General features: G+C 43.3%; 1 protein-coding gene across 1 annotated transcript in view; it reads right to left on the reverse strand.

Annotated features, from left to right (window-relative positions):
- Window positions 1-11,697: 11,697 nt before the first annotated feature.
- Window positions 11,698-19,191, reverse strand: part of LOC126336078 (leukocyte elastase inhibitor-like) — a 128,113-nt gene continuing 120,619 nt past the window's right edge. Inside the window, exon 9 of the mRNA XM_049999558.1 lies at window positions 11,698-11,997. Within this exon, the coding sequence (XP_049855515.1) occupies window positions 11,840-11,997 (158 nt within the window). The 3' untranslated portion in view covers window positions 11,698-11,839. The remainder of the gene's footprint in view (window positions 11,998-19,191) is intronic.

The following is a 19,191-nucleotide window of genomic DNA, read 5'->3' on the forward strand; positions in this document are numbered from 1 at the left end:
GCAGCCAGAGCTTCGTATTGAGTTTGTAAGGGAAGGCATCTCGGTGAGTTCACGTGGTTGTTGTGGCTTATCCACTCCCGTGCACTCACTGGGAGCAGAGATGTCGTTTTTTTTAATCTCATTTTGTTCTATATTGTTCGTTGACTTTGTCCGTGGATGACACTCGTTCAGGTTGTTCGTTGATCCGTTCACTCAGCTTTTTTTATTACAGAGGGTAGCTAAACCCTCTGACCGAACACGCTGAGCTACCGTGCCGGCATAGAAAATAACACATAAGCACTGACTTACGAAGCGTGGGAACAGAAACCTCACGAACGTGAGTAATCAGCTAAGAGTACTGTGTGCTCCCAGAGAAATGGATGAGAACCAATATTGGCCTGGGCTCGTCAGTGGATACTGTCATACTGAATGGTTTCTTAGGTGGCACCACTCCTGCATGCTTTCTATGTGCCCTTACAGGTTCCTTTGTTAGTGGTCGATGGTGGCTAGAGGTGCGCTTCATCTGAGGTCCTGTCACTGCATTAAGCTGATGTAAAAGATTTTCCACTCCATGGCATGGTGATACAGCAACCGCTATATGGAAAGAGGAGTAGAAAACAGTTTTGGTTGTGATGTTGAAATTACTGTTTATTCATTCACCAATAACGCCCGTTTCAATTAATTCAAGTCATCTTCAGACTACCCTACATTAAAATCCAATAGAATTCTATATCTAGTCGGATCCTCCAAAAATCATATTTAAGTGCCAAACCACCTTCAGAATAGTTCTCTGTTATTCCAATTTCGTACAGCGCGCGGAAAAAGTGAACATCTATATTTTCCCATGCATGCTCTGATTTCCTTTATTTTATTATGACGATCATTTCTCCCTGTGTAGATCGGCCTCAACAAAATATTTTCACATTCGGAGGAGAAAACTGGTGATTGAAATTTCGTGAGAAGATTCCGCAGCAATGAAAAACGCCTTTGTTTTAAAGATATCCACCCTAATCCTGTGTTATTTCAGTGACACTCTCTGCCCTGTTTAGCAATGGTAGAAAACGTGCTACCTTTCTTTGAACTTTTTCGATATACTCCGTCAGTCCTATCTGGTAAGGACCCCACATCGCGCAGCAGTATTCTGAAAGAGGACGGACAAGCTTAGTGTAGGCAGTCTCCTTAGTAGATCTGTTACATTTTCCTTAGTGTCCTGCCAATAAAACACAGTCTTTGGTTAGCTTTCTCCACAACGTTTTCTATGTGTTCCTTCCAATTTAAGTTGTTCGTAATTGCAATTTCTAGGTATTTAGTTGAATTTATGGCCTTTAGATTTGCCTGATTTATCGTGTAATCGAAGTTTAATGGGTTCCTTTTAGCACTCATGTGGATGACCTCACACTTTTCATTGTTTACCGTCAATTGCCAATTTTTGCACAATAAGATATCTTTTCTAAATCGTTTAGCAGTTTGTTTTGATCTTCTGGTGATTTTACTAGTCGATAAAAGATAGCATCATCTGCAAACAACCTACGACAGATGCTCAGATTGTCTCCTAAATCGTTTGCATAGACAAGGAACAGCAAAGGGCCTATAACGCTACCTTGCTGAACGCGAGATATCACTTCTATTTTACTCGATGAGTTTCCGTTAATTACTACGAACTCTGACTTCTCTGACGGGAAATCACGAATCCAATCACATAACTGGGACGATGTTACATAATCACGCAGTTTCACTTCAAGCCGCTTGTGTGATACAGAGTCAAAAGCCATCTGGAAATCCAGAAGTATGGAATCAATTTGAAATCCCTTGTCAATACCACTCAACACTTAGTGTGAGAAAAACCTAGTTGTGTTTCACAAGAACGATGTTTTCTGAATCTATGTTGGCTGTGTGTCAAATGGTTCAAATGGCTCTGAGCTCTGTGGGACTTAACATCTGAGGCCATCAGTCCCCTAGAACTTAAAACTACTTAAACCTAACTAACCTAAAGACATCACACACATCCATGCCCGAGGCAGGATTCGAACCTGCGACCGTAGCGGTCGCGCGGTTCCGGACTGCAGCGCCTAGATCCACTCGGTCACCGAGGTCGGCTAACTATCTGTCAATACAGCGTCTCTTCGAGTAATTCATGATGTGCGAACACAATATATGCTCCAGAATCCTGCTGTATATCGACGCTAATGGTATTTAGTGAATTACTCCTACTACCGTTCTTGAATATTGGTGTGACCTGTGCAAATTTCCAGTCTTTGGGTACGTAAGCGTGACGCTATCTTGGGTTTGGACGAAATTAGCAAATTAAAAAATTGGAATTACCCTGTCGATGGTTATTACGCTCTCCTATCTTTGTTCAGGTCATGGCCAGGGAAGGCGAGTTAAGCGGCTCCGTCGGTGAGGAGAGAGAAGTTACCGACTGCAGTCACTATGGGCAGCTTTCCATGTGGCAGCTGGCTGGCCATAACACAAGAAATTGTGGGTGAAGCCGCGCGGGCGACTTGTATCTGCATTGCCGTTTCTTTTCAAGCGGCGTCCGTTGTGTGGAATTGTCTTGTAACGCTACCGCCGACCACCTTGAACGGCAATCGATACTAACGTTATGTGACCGTGAAATAACCCAATGGAAACAGAACAATCAGACTGGGAATCGTTTCCGAAGCACTCCAGCAAAGTATAAACAATAGTAAACGGTGGTCTGGAACAAGGAACTTCTAATATTAGATATTAAAGCAGGTCTCTAGCCTAATTACGCAGTGTTGTGTCACGAAAAATGAGTAAGCAGAAGGCAGTGCTTCCTTGAAACACACACACTAAACTCTTACCTTACATCTGTTCACACCACAACACAGTAACCTAACCTTGCTACTAACTAGTAAGTGAAATAAGGAAACAGCCAGTCAGACAGGAAGCAGCAACATATGCCTCTCCACAACACGTCTCTTAAATGAACCAGGTGCAACAGTTTATATAACCAAATACCGACTCACATGAAATCAGTAGCAATGCTCAACAGGGAAAAGCTTGAAAAAATTCAGAATTTAAATCAGTGGGGTCTACTAATCATCTTAATCTATAACTTCATTGCATAATTCAGGGTCTCCAAGCCTGTGCATTAACCAACTTGCATTACAATAGATAACACAGTCAACAGTTCTTTCATAAACTTGGTTTCACGCAACTAAACAGACTGCAAATCTAACTACAGTGGCTACGTAATAGCCTTTGCATTGCTTCATTAAATAACACGGCTTGTCCACGAGGAACCTTAAATTTTCATGGGTTCAAGAACCATGCTCAAAATGGTTCAGCCGGCCGGGGTGGCCGAGCGGTTCTAGGCGCTACAGTCAGGAACCGCGCGACCGCTACGGTCGCAGATTCGAATCCTGACTCGGGCGTGGTTGTGTGTGATGTCCTTAGGTTAATTAGGTTTAAGTAGTTCTAAGTTCTAAAGGACTGATCACCTCAGAAGTTAAGTCCCGTAGTGCTCAGAGTCAAAATGGTTCAAATGGCTCTAAGCACTGAGGTCATCAGTCCCCTAGAACTTAGAACTACTTAAAGCTATCTAACCTAACGATATCACACACATCCATGCCCGAGGCAGGATTCGAACCTGCGACCGTAGCAGCACCGCGGTTCCGGACAGAAGCGCCTAGAACCGCTAGGCCACAGCGACTGGCAGAAACATGATCATTAACAAAAACTACGCCAGTATGTATGAGAAAAGGTTAGTATTCTTATCATTAATTATTAGTTAAGTAAAGCACAACAAACTATAACTCTTTAAATAACAAATGTGCTTTCATAAGCAGTCTTTTGACTTACTCAAAAGTATGATTGCCTGTGCAAATGACAACACAACGTTAAATTCCAGTTCAGCCACTTTCTCATAATCAGTTAGGACACTCGGAACTAAATTCACTACGACTCTGTCCTAGTTTGTGATTACGGGGTGTAAGATAGAGTTTTTAGTAACACCACGAGTATTATTAAAATTAAGCAAATTTCAGAAATACCTGGTCCATTTACAATGAGAAATACAAAACAATTTAGTGGAAGGATGACGGCACTGATGGCACAATTTTCAGTGGTTGTTAGCCTGCAGTCATGGCAGTACTGTTGGACTCGCCCTATTACTGACCTTCTTGGCATTGAAATAATATTTTTACTGAGCCAAAAACATGCCGTGATAATGGTATCACCAAATTCAGCATCCGAGGCTCATAAATACTGCCGTTTAGCTCATCTGGCCTCAAAACTCCACGAACCATTGACATAGCCGTTGGTGGGGAGGCTTGCTTGCCTTAGCGATGCAGATAGCCGTACCGTAGGTGCAACCACAACGGAGGGGTATCTCTTGAGAGGCGAGACAAGCTGCAGCAGCCTTTTTAGTAGTTGCGGGGGCAACAGTCTGGATGATTGACTTATCTGGCATTGTAACAATAAGCTAAACACCCTTGCTGTGCTGGTACTGCGAACGGCTGAAAGCAAGGGGAAACTACAGCCGTAATTTTTCCCGAGGACATGCAGCTTTACTGTATGATGGCGTCCTCTTGGGTAAAATATTCCGGAGGTAAAATAGTCCCCCATTCGGATCTCCGGGCGGGGACTACTTAGGAGGACGTCGTTATCAGGAGAAAGAAAACTGGCGTTCTAGGGATCGGAGCGTGGAATGTCATATCCCTTAATCGGGCAGATAGGATAGAAAATTTAAAAAGGGAAATGGATAGGTTAAAGTTAGATATAGCGGAAATTAGTGAAGTTCGGTGGCAGGAGGAACAAGACTTCTGCTCAGGTGAATACAGGGTTATAAATACAAAATCAAATAGGGGTAATGCAGGAGTAGGTTTAAGAATGAATAAAAAATAGAAATGCGGGTAAGCTACTACAAACAGCATAGTGAACGCATTATTCTGGCCAAGACAGATACGAAGCCCACGCTTACCACAGTAATACAAGCTAATATGCCAACTAGCTCCGCAGATGACGAAGAGATTGAAGATATGTATGATGAGACAAAAGAAATCATTCAGCGAGTGAGAGGAGACGAAAATTTAATCGTAATGGGTGACTGGAATTCGATAGTAGGAAAAGGAAGAGAAGGAAAAGTAGCAGGTGAATATGGAATGGGGGCAGGAATGAAAGAGGAAGCCGCCTGGTAGAATTTTCCACAGTGCGTAACATAATCATAACTGACACTTGGTTTAAGAATAATGAAAGAAGGCTGTATGCGTCGAAGAGGCGTGGAGACAATGGAAGGTTTCAGATAGATTATATAATGGTAAGACAGAGATTTACCAAGCAGATTTTAAACTGTAAGACATTTCCAGGGGCAGATGTGGACTCTGACCACAATTTATTGGTTATGAACAGTAGACTAAAACTGAAGAAACTGCTAAAAGGCAGGAATTTAAGGAGATGGGTGCTGGATGAACAGAAAGAAATAGAGATTGTAGAGAGCTTCAGAGAGAGCATTAGGGAACGATTGACAAAAACGGGGGAAAGAAATACAGTAGTAGAAGAATGTGCAGCTTTGAGAGATGAAATAGTGAAAGTAGCAAAGGATCAAGTAGGTAAAAATACGAAGGCTAGTAGAAATTCTTGAGTAACAGAAGAAATATTGAATTTAATTGATGAAAGGAGAAAATATAAAAATGCAGTAAATGAATTAGACAAAAAGGGATACAAACGTCTCAAAAATTAGATCGACAGGAAGAGCAAAATGGCTAAGCAGGGATGGCTAGAGGACAAATGTAAGGATGTAGAGGCGTATATCACTAGGTGTAGGATAAATACTGCGTACAGGAAAATTAGAGAGACCTTTGGAGAAAGATAACCACTTGTATGAATATCAAGTGCCGAGATGGAAAACCAGTCCTAAGCAAAGAAGGGAATGCAGACAGATGGAAGGAGTATACATTGGGTCTATACAAGGGCAATGTAGTGGATGGCAACACTATGGAAATGAAAGAGGACGTAGATGAAGATGAAATGGAAGATACGAAATTGCGTGATGAGCTTGACAGAGGACTGAAAGTCCTATGTCAAAACAAGGCCCCCGGAGTAGACAATATTCCATTAGAACTACGAACAGCTTTGGGAGAGCCAGCCCTGGTCAAACTCTACCATCTGGTGAGCAAGATGTATGAGACAGGCGAAATACCCTCAGGCTCAACAAGAATATAATAATTTCAATCCCAAAGAGAGCAGGTGCCGACAGATGTGAAAAATAGCGAACTATCAGTTTATTAAGTGACAGCTGCAAAATACTAACACGAATTCTTTACAGACGAATGGAAAACTGGTAGAAGCCGACCTCCGGGAAGATAAGTTTGGATTCCGTAGAAATGTTGGAAAATGCGTGGCAATACTGACCCTACGAATTACCTTAGAAAATAGATTAAAGAAAGGCAAACGTACGTTTCTAACATTTGTAGATTTTGAAAAAACATTTGACAATGTTGGCTGGAATATTCTCTTACAAATTCTGAAGGTGGCAGGGGTAAAATACAGGGAGCAAAAGCCTATTTACAATTTGTACAGAAACCAGATGGGAGTTATAAGAGTCGAGGGACATGAAAGGGAAGCAGTGGTTGGGAAGGGAGTCAGACAGGGTTGTAGCCTCTCCCCGATGTTATTCAGTCTGTATATTGAGCAAGCAGTAAAGGAAACAAAAGAAAAATTTGGAGTAGGAATGAAAATCCATGGAGAAGAAATAAAAACTTTTACCACGTTCCAAGGCATCCCAAATATGCTCAATAATGTTCATGTCAGGGGAATTTGGTGGCAGGCGGAAGTGCTTAAACTCAGGAGAGTGTTTCTGAAGCCATTCTCTAGCAATTCTGGACGTGTGGGGCGTCCTGCTGGAATCGCCCATGTGCGTGGAAATGGACATTGAACATCAATGGATGCAAGTTATCAGACAGAATGCTTAAGTACGTGTCCCCTTTCAGAGTCGTATCTAGACGCATCAGGGGTTCCGTATAACTCCTACTGCACATGCCCCACACCATTACAGAGCCTGCACCAACTTAACAGTCTCCGGATTCATGAGGCTGTCTCCACATCCGCACACATCCATCTGCTCGATACAATTTGAAACCAGGCTCGTCTTGACCAGGCAACATGTTTCCAGTGAGCAACAGTCCAATGTCTGTGTTGACAGGCCCAGGCGAAGCGTAAAGCTTTGTGTCGTGCAGTCATGAAGGATATACGAGTGCATCCTCAGCTCCAAAAGCCCATGTCGATCATGTTTCGTTGAATGGTTGACCCACTGGCACTTGTTGATGGCGCAGCACTGAAGTCTGTGCAATTTGCGGAAGTGTTACACTTCTGTCACGTTGAAGGATTCTCTTCAGTCGTCGTTGGTTCCGTTCTCGCAAGATCATTTTCCCCTCAGCGATTGTCAGAGATTTGATGTATTACCGGATTCCTGATATTCACAGTACGCTCGTGAAATGGTCGTACGTGAAATTGCCCCCCTCTTCGCTGCCTTGGAGAAGCTGCATCCCATCGCTCCTGGCCTGGCTATAACACCACGTTCAAACTCACTTAAATCTTGATCACCAAGCACTGTAGCAGCAGTAACAGATCTAATAACTGCGCCAGACACTTGTTGTCTTGTATGTAGGCGTTGCCGACCGCAGCGCTGTTTACTTATATCTGTATTTGAATACACATGACTATACCACTTTTTTTGGCGCTTCACTGTATATTATTGAAGTTAAGGTATTTTCGAAAGTAAATTAAGTTATTCTCGAAAATCTTGGAATGCAAGGTACCGGTATCTTGCCAGTATGAATGTCAATAACAGGCGAAAATGTTGAGATTCTCGATTCCCAGAGAAGATGGACTGTCTACATATGTAATTACGTTTGCTTGTAAACCTCAGTGTGTGAGTGTGCAGCACCCCTGGATAATTACACTCCTGGAAATTGAAATAAGAACACCGTGAATTCATTGTCCCAGGAAGGGGAAACTTTATTGACACATTCCTGGGGTCAGATACATCACATGATCACACTGACAGAACCACAGGCACATAAACACAGGCAACAGTGCATGAACAATGTCGGCACTAGTACAGTGTATATCCACCTTTCGCAGCAATGCAGGCTGCTATTCTCCCATGGAGACGATCGTAGAGATGCTGGATGTAGTCCTGTGGAACGGCTTGCCATGCCATTTCCACCTGGCGCCTCAGTTGGACCAGCGTTCGTGCTGGACGTGCAGACCGCGTGAGACGACGCTTCATCCAGTCCCAAACATGCTCAATGGGGGACAGATCCGGAGATCTTGCTAGCCAGGGTAGTTGACTTACACCTTCTAGAGCACGTTGGGTGGCACGGGATACATGCGGACGTGCATTGTCCTGTTGGAACAGCAAGTTCCCTTGCCGGTCTAGGAATGGTAGAACGATGGGTTCGATGACGGTTTGGATGTACCGTGCACTATTCAGTGTCCCCTCGACGATCACCAGAGGTGTACGGCCAGTGTAGGAGATCGCTCCCCACACCATGATGCCGGGTGTTGGCCCTGTGTGCCTCGGTCGTATGCAGTCCTGATTGTGGCGCTCACCTGCACGGCGCCAAACACACATACGACCATCATTGGCACCAAGGCAGGAGCGACTCTCATCGCTGAAGAGGACACGTCTCCATTCGTCCCTCCATTCACGCCTGTCGCGACACCACTGGAGGCGGGCTGCACGATGCTGGGGCGTGAGCGGAAGACGGCCTAACGGTGTGCGGGACCGTAGCCCAGCTTCATGGAGACGGTTGCGAATGGTCCTCTCCGATACCCCAGGTGCAACAGTGTCCCTAATTTGCTGGGAAGTGGCGGTGCGGTCCCCTACGGCACTGCGTAGTATCCTACGGTCTTGGCGTGCATCCGTGCGTCGCTGCGGTCCGGTCCCAGGTCGACGGGCACGTGCACCTTCCGCCGACCACTGGCGACAACATCGATGTACTGTGGAGACCTCACGCCCCACGTGTTGAGCAATTCTGCGGTACGTCCACCCGGCCTCCCGCATGCCCACTATACGCCCTCGCTCAAAGTCCGTCAACTGCACATACGGTTCACGTCCACGCTGTCGCGGCATGCTACCAGTGTTAAAGACTGCGATGGAGCTCCTTATGCCACGGCAAACTGGCTGACACTGACGGCGGCGGTGCACAAATGCTGCGCAGCTAGCGCCATTCGACGGCCAACACCGCGGTTCCTGGTGTGTCCGCAGTGCCGTGCGTGTGATCATTGCTTGTACAGCCCTCTCGCAGTGTCCGGAGCAAGTATGGTGGGTCTGACACACCAGTGTCAATGTGTTCTTTTTTCCATTTCCAGGAGTGTATTTAACGCTGGGCGAGATCCACAATGCGCAGCCCAGGGTAGTAAAGAACAATGAATGTGTAAGGTGGCAGGATAAGTGGTCAGATTCCCACCTTTCATGAGACCTTTACAAATCGCAAGGTGAAGATGACACTTAACGTAAATCGACAGTTATGAGAACATTTGCCTATCAATATGTAATGCAAAAAGGGATGACAGTCAATGGACGCTAATTAACACACCATTCCCATACAATGCATGTCTTTGAGCGGAAGGTAGAACAGGGAACATGAGTCGAGTCGCTTTTAGTTTTGAAAAGCCATTGCCACAACAGCGTAGCGAAGACATGCTGCCGGAGTTACGCCGGCAACCACTTAAAGGGGCGGCAGGAAAGAGGACAGCGACCCCGGGCCAGGTAATTCAAGCTGGAGGGCCGCTTGTAGCGAGGGAATCAGTTCAAGAACAGAGAAGAAGCTTTAGAAAACTGTGTTTCGAAATTCCAAAGGGGTACGAACAAAAGCAAGTGACTCATCTCCGTCCAGCGAGTATGACACATGGAAAGGTCAATGTACTTTAGGCGTCGGGAATGGGCACAAAACGTCCGATTGGCGGAACGTCACTAGGAAGGTGAAAAATACTGGTTTCGAGGCAGTTTGATAGAAGGAACGTTGCGATTGGTAGAGGGTGTTTCTACAAAATGGGAGCAACGCTCCTATTGGTCGAAAAAAGCCGTGATGTGAAAAAGGAGCCCTAGTGGAGGGAGGCAGTTCTGCCATGAGTAGGATAAGAGAGAAATTGAGTGCGGACTCTTCTCTGAACTGGTGTCAAGTGCAGAACGGAACGCTTAATGCTCCGTACGACGCAGAGAAGAAATTGGTGTGGACACTGCGTTCACACTGGTTGCACTCCAGTTAAAATGGGCTATAGCAACGGTTAGCTCCAATTGTGGAGAAACGAACCGGCCAGATTAGTTAATTGTTCCTATACATACGTCAGTGCTACGAAAATCTTCCGACTCCGGAGGCCACTATAATACGCACGCTGCTCCAACCATGCGCGTCTATATCACCACATAATAAGACTAGGGCTGAGTACATGTTTTCTCGCATAACGAGAAACATAGGGAAAGTTTCTGCTGGAAAGTTCAGCAAAGCCCAGGTTAGTTTTGTAGGAAATGTAGTGGGAGAGCAGCACGTCGCAGCTTAAGGTAAATACCGCGTGCAGAAGCGTAAACTTTGTTGGTTCACCAGCTTGCGTTCACTGTAAATTCGAACGGCCTTGGGTAACCTTGCACTTAAATTTGTCACTTGATCAACCATCCACCATAGACTTCATTGTCATCCTAAATAGTACCGAACTTTGAACCGGAATCGGACGGTTTTCGTAGTACTGACCAACTTCATAATGTAGGTGTAGGAGCAACTTTTGTAAAGAAACATCCAATTAAACTTTCATATTATTGTGCTTAGGATTCATGTGAAGAAACTTCCAATTAAACTTTCATAATATTGTGCTTAAGAGTAATGTTCTTTCAGAGAGTTAATATTTAACATTGTTGTGTATAAACTTATTTCACTTTTTGGTGTTGGCAAGATGCGCTATCCATTGCGCTGTTTTTATGTTGGCGAGTTGAAAACTGTGTGAAAAGATGTAATTTGGTGAGAAATATTGCGTCATTAAACTTGTCATTTCACCTCACACAATTGTCCTCAATTCAAGAAGCAAACACGCACTCTTACAAATGGTATCTGCGGTTATTCGAGGAAAGACAGCTGTGTCCCATACAAACATAGCTGCCGTTATTGTGTAAATGGGAAGAGACAGAGTCGTAGAAGTTTTTGCGAGAATGATATGTATGTGTAACGATCACATTTATGTCACATCTTATCGATACAGGAGAATGTATTTCCACTTCGCACGTCTAGACAAAGACTGCTGTACAGTTTTCTACTGGTTGTTCACAGTTAGCTGGCTTTGCATACAACGTGACAGTCAACGTATTTTCGTTTGACGAGAATATGTAATCTCACATTCGTAATGTGGAAGCATTCAGATGGTGTTGAACGTTGTCAGGTGGACACATACAGTCCCTCTTTGTGGTTCCATGGGAAGGTGCACGGCAAAGATATGTAAGGAAGAGATATTGAACGAACAGAGCTTCCATTCTTCTCAAATCTTCATATTTCAAATCCCCTGAACGATAACAGTCACTGCCCAAACGTATGCACATTTGAATGTAAATGGCATAATAAAATATGCTTTGAAATGTATCTGAACATGACTTTAAATAGGAAATGTCTTCTGTAGATGGACGTAATACATTACGGTTAAGAATGTGGCAAAATGATGTTGTTGGCTGCTGTTGGTAAGGTAATAAATAACGAAATGTAACGATTTCATATTAAGTTTCCATTTATTTTTGTCCTTCAGAAGATAGGGCGTGTGATAAATATATGACCGGACAATGTATGTGGTACACATTTTACATCAAATGGGAAAACATGCAGCTGTCTGACCCCAAGGCAAGTGATTCACTTCAAGATTCAGCGGGAGGGTCCGAGTAACGTCCCGCGAAGAGCACAGTTTTCGTCTGCTGGTCCAGTATGAGGAACAGGAAGGGGTGATCCGCTTTGAAGATGATGGGGCTTGGTGGCTCGTTATAATCAATGGACTCAATAGCGCCGACAACTACAGCTGAAAAGAGAAACGCAATACCGAATATTTAAATCAAACTTTATTCCACACAAAAGAGCTTACTGTTCACAAAAGGTAAAATCTAAAGTATAGATTTCCAATAAACCGAATGATAAATGAAGAAGGAAGTTGGCTATAAATAATGGCAGTGGAAGAAGCGAATGCTTTTGGAAAAATTATGTTAACTTAATAGAGAAAATGGAAAAAAAATGTCCGTGAGTGGAAGCCACAACATGTGCTGCAAATGTAATTATAAAAGCAGTATCGGTCACCGGACAACCCGCTGTTACGCACATTGGTAAGAGGCGTGCACTAACGGCTAGCTGCAGAGTGAAGCAAGCCAAGCGCTGTATCGTGTGCGAGATACAGAGGCGACCGAGTGCGCCGGGACTTACCCCAGTTCACTGCTAGTAGCGCCACGTCACCTTTACGCGTGTGCATGTAGCGCACAAGTATTGCACCACAATTTAGTATGAAATTAAAAATCAAAATTTATGTTTAAAATTTTGTTAAATTATAGTTTAGTGTAATTATGTTCTAAATACCAAGTCTTGAAATGAAAAATGAGAGGCGCTAAATAATGGACTCAGAAACTTGAAAATTTGTCTTATGCTTCAGTACACCCCAAAAATAATAACAGAGAGTCCTCGTTAATCTACCTCTTATAGTTTTTGAGTAATTAAATAAAAACTAATTTTGTAACTAAAATGTACCTAAGTGTTGTAGATTAAGTACTTGAAATTTAAATGATAGAGGATTTTGGTTAAACCAGATGATCAAATATATCAAATAATAGACCTACACCAAGTTTAAGGTTTGTAACATAAATAGCAACTGATATAAGTCTAAGCAAATGTATGGTTCACATGTAACAATTTACCGTTAGATCCACTAAATAAATTCTATTAAGCAAAGTTTTCATTCTAGCGAGCTGCACCATTCTAAGTGCTTTCAAACTGCTACATACCAGCAAAAATAGAGAAGTTTCTGAAGCAATTGGTAACTGTATTATTAAAGATTATGTGCCCGAGATAGCGGTCGTTTGTAGACAGCCGCCGTATGCAAATAAGACAGACAACAGATGCTTTCTCAGCAGTCCGCACCGGCCCCCTTAAATACAGTCCCTGAAGCAGTAGGAAGGTTCACTTCGCTCTCAGACACTGTGAAGTCCACGCCAGTTAAACGTCTGGTCACGCTCTTCCTCGGACGACGTCAGAGCCGAGCTGTGGCAAGCGCGTATTTGGCAATGAAATCGGATAGTGAACTCGCGAGGACTGTACACCGTCCTGGATCCTTTATAATTCGGTAAAATAACTGTTAGTGTGCCGTTCGTGTGAAATTCAATTCCGCGTGGCAAGTGGTGAATTTATTTCCACTTTTATGGCGAGCATTAATTTTTGAACATTTATTACGAACTTCTAATTTAGTGATGTCAGTCAGGGCGAAAACAATCTGGTAGGAAGTTACCGTAGAGGTCGCCTCTGAACTGCTAAAGGTGCTGTTAGATTACAAAGACTTGTTTTCAATTAAACATAACGCAAATTTTAAGTGTTGATTGTGAGAACCTTTAAGTAAATTAAATCTTGATTGGAACTTTAAACTCTTACTGAACTCATGGTCCTGATCCCGCAAAGAAATGGGAAACAGACACTTTTCTTTCAGTGAGCTGGACCGGAATGTGGCCGTGCATACTGGAAACTTCGCTTTCTGGCTGACCACCAAATTACTTGTCAGGCTCACGTGATTAAAGACGGCATCAAAACTTTAAACCAGTGAAGTAACTTACTCGCAGCACCACAAGAGCACCGCAATCGTCGATTATGTTGTCGTGTGCTTCCCACGACTTCACACACGACGTGAAAGTAGTGTGCTTGGTAAGCGCTCAGAAACACACGGACGTGCTCGCCAACAGTTCTTTTAGTGGCAACACCACTTAGATTTTGTTTCCGAAAATGGTCACAAGTGAAATAATAATGATAACTTTCTTAGTGATTCTCAATGATATTCAGAGCACGTTAGGAAAAAAACTGTGGCGATATAATTCGGCTGAAATGCGCTTACGTGGAGAACACGGCAAGTGCCATAACCTGATTTCCCAGAAACTTCGCTCAGTGAAAGAGGAGTCAAAATAAGCGAACACGTTTCTCAACTTATGTGTAGATACTTTACCGTTTGTAAGGAAATGACTGTCAGAATCTTTTAGCGGGCATTAAGCACAACTGGATTAGTGTTATAACAGATGACGTCTCAGAATGTCACTTTCGCGTCGCGTGTTTGAAACGTGGTTACTTCTTTTATTTTATTTTATTATTTTCATTTATCTAATCACGTCCGTAGAAGGCTACTACACGAACGTCTATCAAATTATTGGATAGAAGGGCGTTATATTAATTGTGGAATTACGAATGTGTTTCACAATAAGTGTTATTCATTTATTACTTGTTTGTCTATGATATTTTCAACGGTACAATCCTTCTAAATTCTCATATACTTATATTTCATTTTTACATCAGTTCTGAATGCTTGTATTTTATTCTTACGTTTATTATTGAGGAAGACTTGGTGCATTTTGTTGGGTGACACTGACCGTAGGAACATTCGTAGCATAGAAATTCCGAACACAACGAGGATCGTGCGGAGGCAAATTTGTCACAGTGACCATTTCTTCGTATGAATTTGCCTAGGGAAAGAAACGTCGTCAATATTGTCGGATATTTGACGCTTTGGTAATAATTGTGCGGCAAACCACACATAACAGACCACTTTTCCACAAAGTGACGCTTGCTAATGATTATGGATCGAGATTTACTACAGGGACTGCTCCAGACACAATTTCAAATAATTTTTCCAATTTTTTAAATACATTCAGCAGACATACCATTTGCAGACAAATAAGGAAAACATTATTTCAATATACATAGTAAAACATTTGTATAGTAGTCTTCTATTGACATTTATAAGTGAAAAATTAAAATAGAAATTATAAACTGGTTTGAAACACAGGGCGCAAAAGTGAGAAGCAGAGGCAGTAGCCACTGTGCAACCACTTCAACTGACATGGTTCCTCGCTAAAAGCCACAAAAATGTTTTTGCAATATTTGAAACATTCATTTTAGCTATGTTGATATAATTCATACAGCATGTAACTTTATAAAATGCAGTGGAAATTTTGTTAGTAGATGTTGCTCTATATATCGTAACTACTACGAGAACCTGCTTGGCTATTCTTCATTGCTTACAGCCTTTTGTTTTGTCGTAATGCAAGCACACTTTCCTGTCTTTTATTGAATGCGTTTAGTGCAGTAGCTAGGCATAGTTCATAAACTGTTTTGACAGTTTTTGTTAAAGTGTGGTAGGAAAAATACAGATTCAGTAAGGAAAATGTACTACTCATACTTCGAACGTAAAATTAGTGATCAGAGTGCTGCGTGGTATAATACAAGCCTTTTAGATCTCCTGTTCTATAATTAAACTTTTTCTGTTTAACACGTTATAACACGGAAACAAGCCTTTTAGATCGCCAGTTCCAAGTACTGGGTGGTTATAATTAAACTTTTCCTGTTTAACACGTTATAACACGGAATTCAATTACCGTACGACTACCAAACTTGGTATCATTAATGTCCAGAATATGGGAGATATGATTTCCATGTGTCACATCTCCACCGTCCAGTTCCAACCATGGCCACAAGGCACCGTGGATCAGTCATCGTGATTCATAGTCTCAGACACCTGAGTAGTCGCAGTGATGTGTGAACATGAGCTTAGACAAAAGGAGCAGGGCATTATTGGCGAAGCTCTTGTTATCAAAACAACAGTATTGCTGATGCATCAAAGAAGGTCCTATTAGGCGATGTTGGACAATCATTGCTGGTGGTCACCCATGTGGGAGGCGAGGGGATTGCTCTCACGGCCGACATGGCTATTGCGGCCAATGAAAACATTATCGTCAGTCTGAACATTTACTATGCGCTATACTGTTGTTATGTGGTGTGCGCTGTACACAGGGTGTTACAAAAAGGTACGGCCAAACTTTCACGAAACATTCCTCACACACAAAGAAAGAAAATATTTTATGTGGACATGTGTCCAGAAACGCTTACTTTCCATGTTAGAGCTCGTTTTATTACTTCTCTTCAAATCACATTAATCATGGAATGGAAACACACAGCAACAGAAAGTACCAGCGTGACTTCAAACACTTTGTTACAGAAAATGTTCAAAATGTCCTCCGTTGGCGAGGATACATGCATCCACCCTCCGTCGCATGGAATCCCTGATGCGCTGATGCACCCCTGCAGAATGGCGTATTGTATCACAGCCGTCCACAATACGAGCACGAAGAGTCTCTACATTTGGTACCGGGGTTGTGTAGACAAGAGCTTTCAAATGCCCCCATAAATGAAAGTCAAGAGGGTTGGGGTCAGGAGAGCGTGGAGGCCACGGAATTGGTCCGCCTCTACCAATCCATCGGCCACCGAATCTGTTGTTGAGAAGCGTAAGAACACTTCGACTGAAATGTGCAGGAGCTCCATCGTGCATGAACCACATGTGTCGTACTTGTAAAGGCACATGTTCTAGCAGCACAGGTAGAGTATCCCGTATGAAATCATGATAACGTGCTCCATTGAGCGTAGGTGGAAGAACAAACTAAAATGAGCTCTAACATGGAAATTAAGCGTTTCCGGGCACATGTCCACATAACATCTTTTCTTTATTTGTGTGTGAGGAATGTTTCCTGAAAGTTTGGCCGTACCTTTTTGTAACACCCTGTATGCCCATAACGCGCTAAATATTGTATTCCAACCACTGGTTCCCTAATCCGAACATAATACACTGTCATCTGCTCCAATTTGAAGTTTTGACAGACTATGTATGGACCTAATTCACTAAGTTGAAGGTTTTAGGAAAATTATTTTGTCAGTTGCATTTGCTGGAGTAAAAATAGCTCAATGTAGTGGTTTCACATTCAGTTTTCCATTATTTTCAAGACGTGTTGTTCTTTCGAAGAAAATATGCGTGGTAAATTATGACCTCACAATGTAAGTAATGCAAATTTTACATCAAATGACAAAACAGCCGCCAGTCTGAACCTCAGGTGAGTCGTTCACTTCAGTATTCAGCGGGAGGGTCCGAGTAACGTCCCGCGAAGAGCACAGTTTTCGCCTGCTGGTCCAGTATGAGGAACAGGAAGGGGTGGTCCGCTTTGAAGACGGTGGGGCTTGGTGGCTCAGGATCAAAAAGGGAATCAGCTGCGACGTCCACTACTGCTGAAAAATAACGACACACCGAATACTTAAATGATCATTCAGTACCCAAAGAAACGCTTACTGTTTACAAAAGAATCTAAACTATAGATTTCTGATAAACTAAATGATGATTGAAAGTAAATTACACTGGAAGCAGTGAAATTTCTATTTCATTAACAGAGCAACTGGGGCGAGTACAACGCTATTCCACTTAGAAGATTCGGGAGGACGACGGTTCAATCCCGTATCCAGCCATCCTGATTTAGGTTTTCCGTGATTTCCCTAAATCGTTTCAGGCAAATGCCGGGATGGTTCCTTTGAAAGGGCACGGCCGATTTCCTTCCCAATCCTTCCCTAACCCGAGCTTGAGCTCCGTCTCTAATGACCTCGTTGTCGACGGGACGTTAAACACTAACCACCACCACCACGTAGAAGATTCTGTTTTGCTGCATAGATATAATCGCGACATCTTTTTCGTCACTTGTGGATAGCACAAAACAGCAGGTAGGTCTTCCGTATTAAGCGTGGGAAATAATAAAACTTGATAGATAACTCGATTTTTATGGATAATACATCGCCACTCACGTGGGTAAGGAAGGTGTAGTAAACTGCAGCTAGAGGTAACAGCAGTCGTGGGTCGTGTTGGCGTGTACCTCCCAAAGCCGCATACGAGACGTGAAAACAATGCGCTTGGTGAGCGCTCACAAACACGCGGTGCGTGCTTGCCAATGTTCCCTGCAATCACAGTGCTCTCCAGTGGTAACGCCGTACAAGTTCTTCCTCCGAAAATGGACACGTGGAAACAGCAGTATTAATTTCTTCAGCACTCCTCAGTGTCGTTTGGAGAAAATCCCAAAGATATATGTGGAGATGTAACAGGATTGAAACACGGTTAGCATAACCGAAAGTGGTCGTCAAAAAAATTCCATTTGCCGCTAGGAGACACACTACTGGCCATTAAAATTGCTACACCAAGAAGAAATGCAGATGATAAACGGGTACTCATTGGACAAATATAGTATATTAGAACTGACATGTGATTACATTTTCACGCAATTTAGGTGCATAGATCCTGATAAATCAGTATCCATAACAACCACCTCTGGCCGATATAACGGCCTTGATACGCCCTGGCATTGAGTCAAACACAGCTTGGATGGCGTGTACAGGTACAGCTGCCCATGCCGCTTCAACACGATACCACAGTTCATCAAGAGTACTGACTGGCGTATTGTGCGAGCCAGATGCTCGGCCACCGTTCATCAGACGTTTTCAATTGGTGGGAGATCTGGAGAATGTGCTGGCCACAGCAGTCGAACATTTTCTGTATCCAGAAAGGCCTGTACAGGACCTGCAACATGCGGTCGTGAATTATTCTGCTGAAATGTAGGGTTTCACAGGGATCAGATGAAGGGTAGAGCCACGTGTGGTAACACATCTGAAACGTAATGTCCACTGTTTAAAGTGCAGTCAATGCGAACAATAGGTGACCGAGACGTGTAACCAGGCGCACCTCATACCATCACGCCGGGTGACACGTCACTATAGCGATGACGGATACACGCTTCGAATATGCGTTCACCGCGATGTCGCCAAACACGGATGCGATCATCATGATGCTGTAAACAGAACCTGGATTCATCCGAAAAATGACGTTTTGCCATTAGTACACCCAGGTTCGTTTCGTTGTCGAGGTGATAGTCCATACTGCTGCAGATGGTTGTTGTCTTGCAAACGTCCCTATCTGTTGGCTCAGGGATCGGGGCGCGGCTGCACGATCTGTTACAGCCATGCGGATATCTCGACTGCTAGTGATACGAGGCCGTTCGGATACAGCACGGTGTTCCGTATTACCCTCCTGAACACACAGATTCCATATTCTGCTAGCAGTCATTGGATCTCGACCAACGCGAGCAGCAGTGTCGCGATACGATAAACCGCAATC

The sequence above is a fragment of the Schistocerca gregaria genome, chromosome 2, assembly GCF_023897955.1.
Source record: "Schistocerca gregaria isolate iqSchGreg1 chromosome 2, iqSchGreg1.2, whole genome shotgun sequence".
Lineage (NCBI taxonomy): Eukaryota > Metazoa > Arthropoda > Insecta > Orthoptera > Acrididae > Schistocerca > Schistocerca gregaria.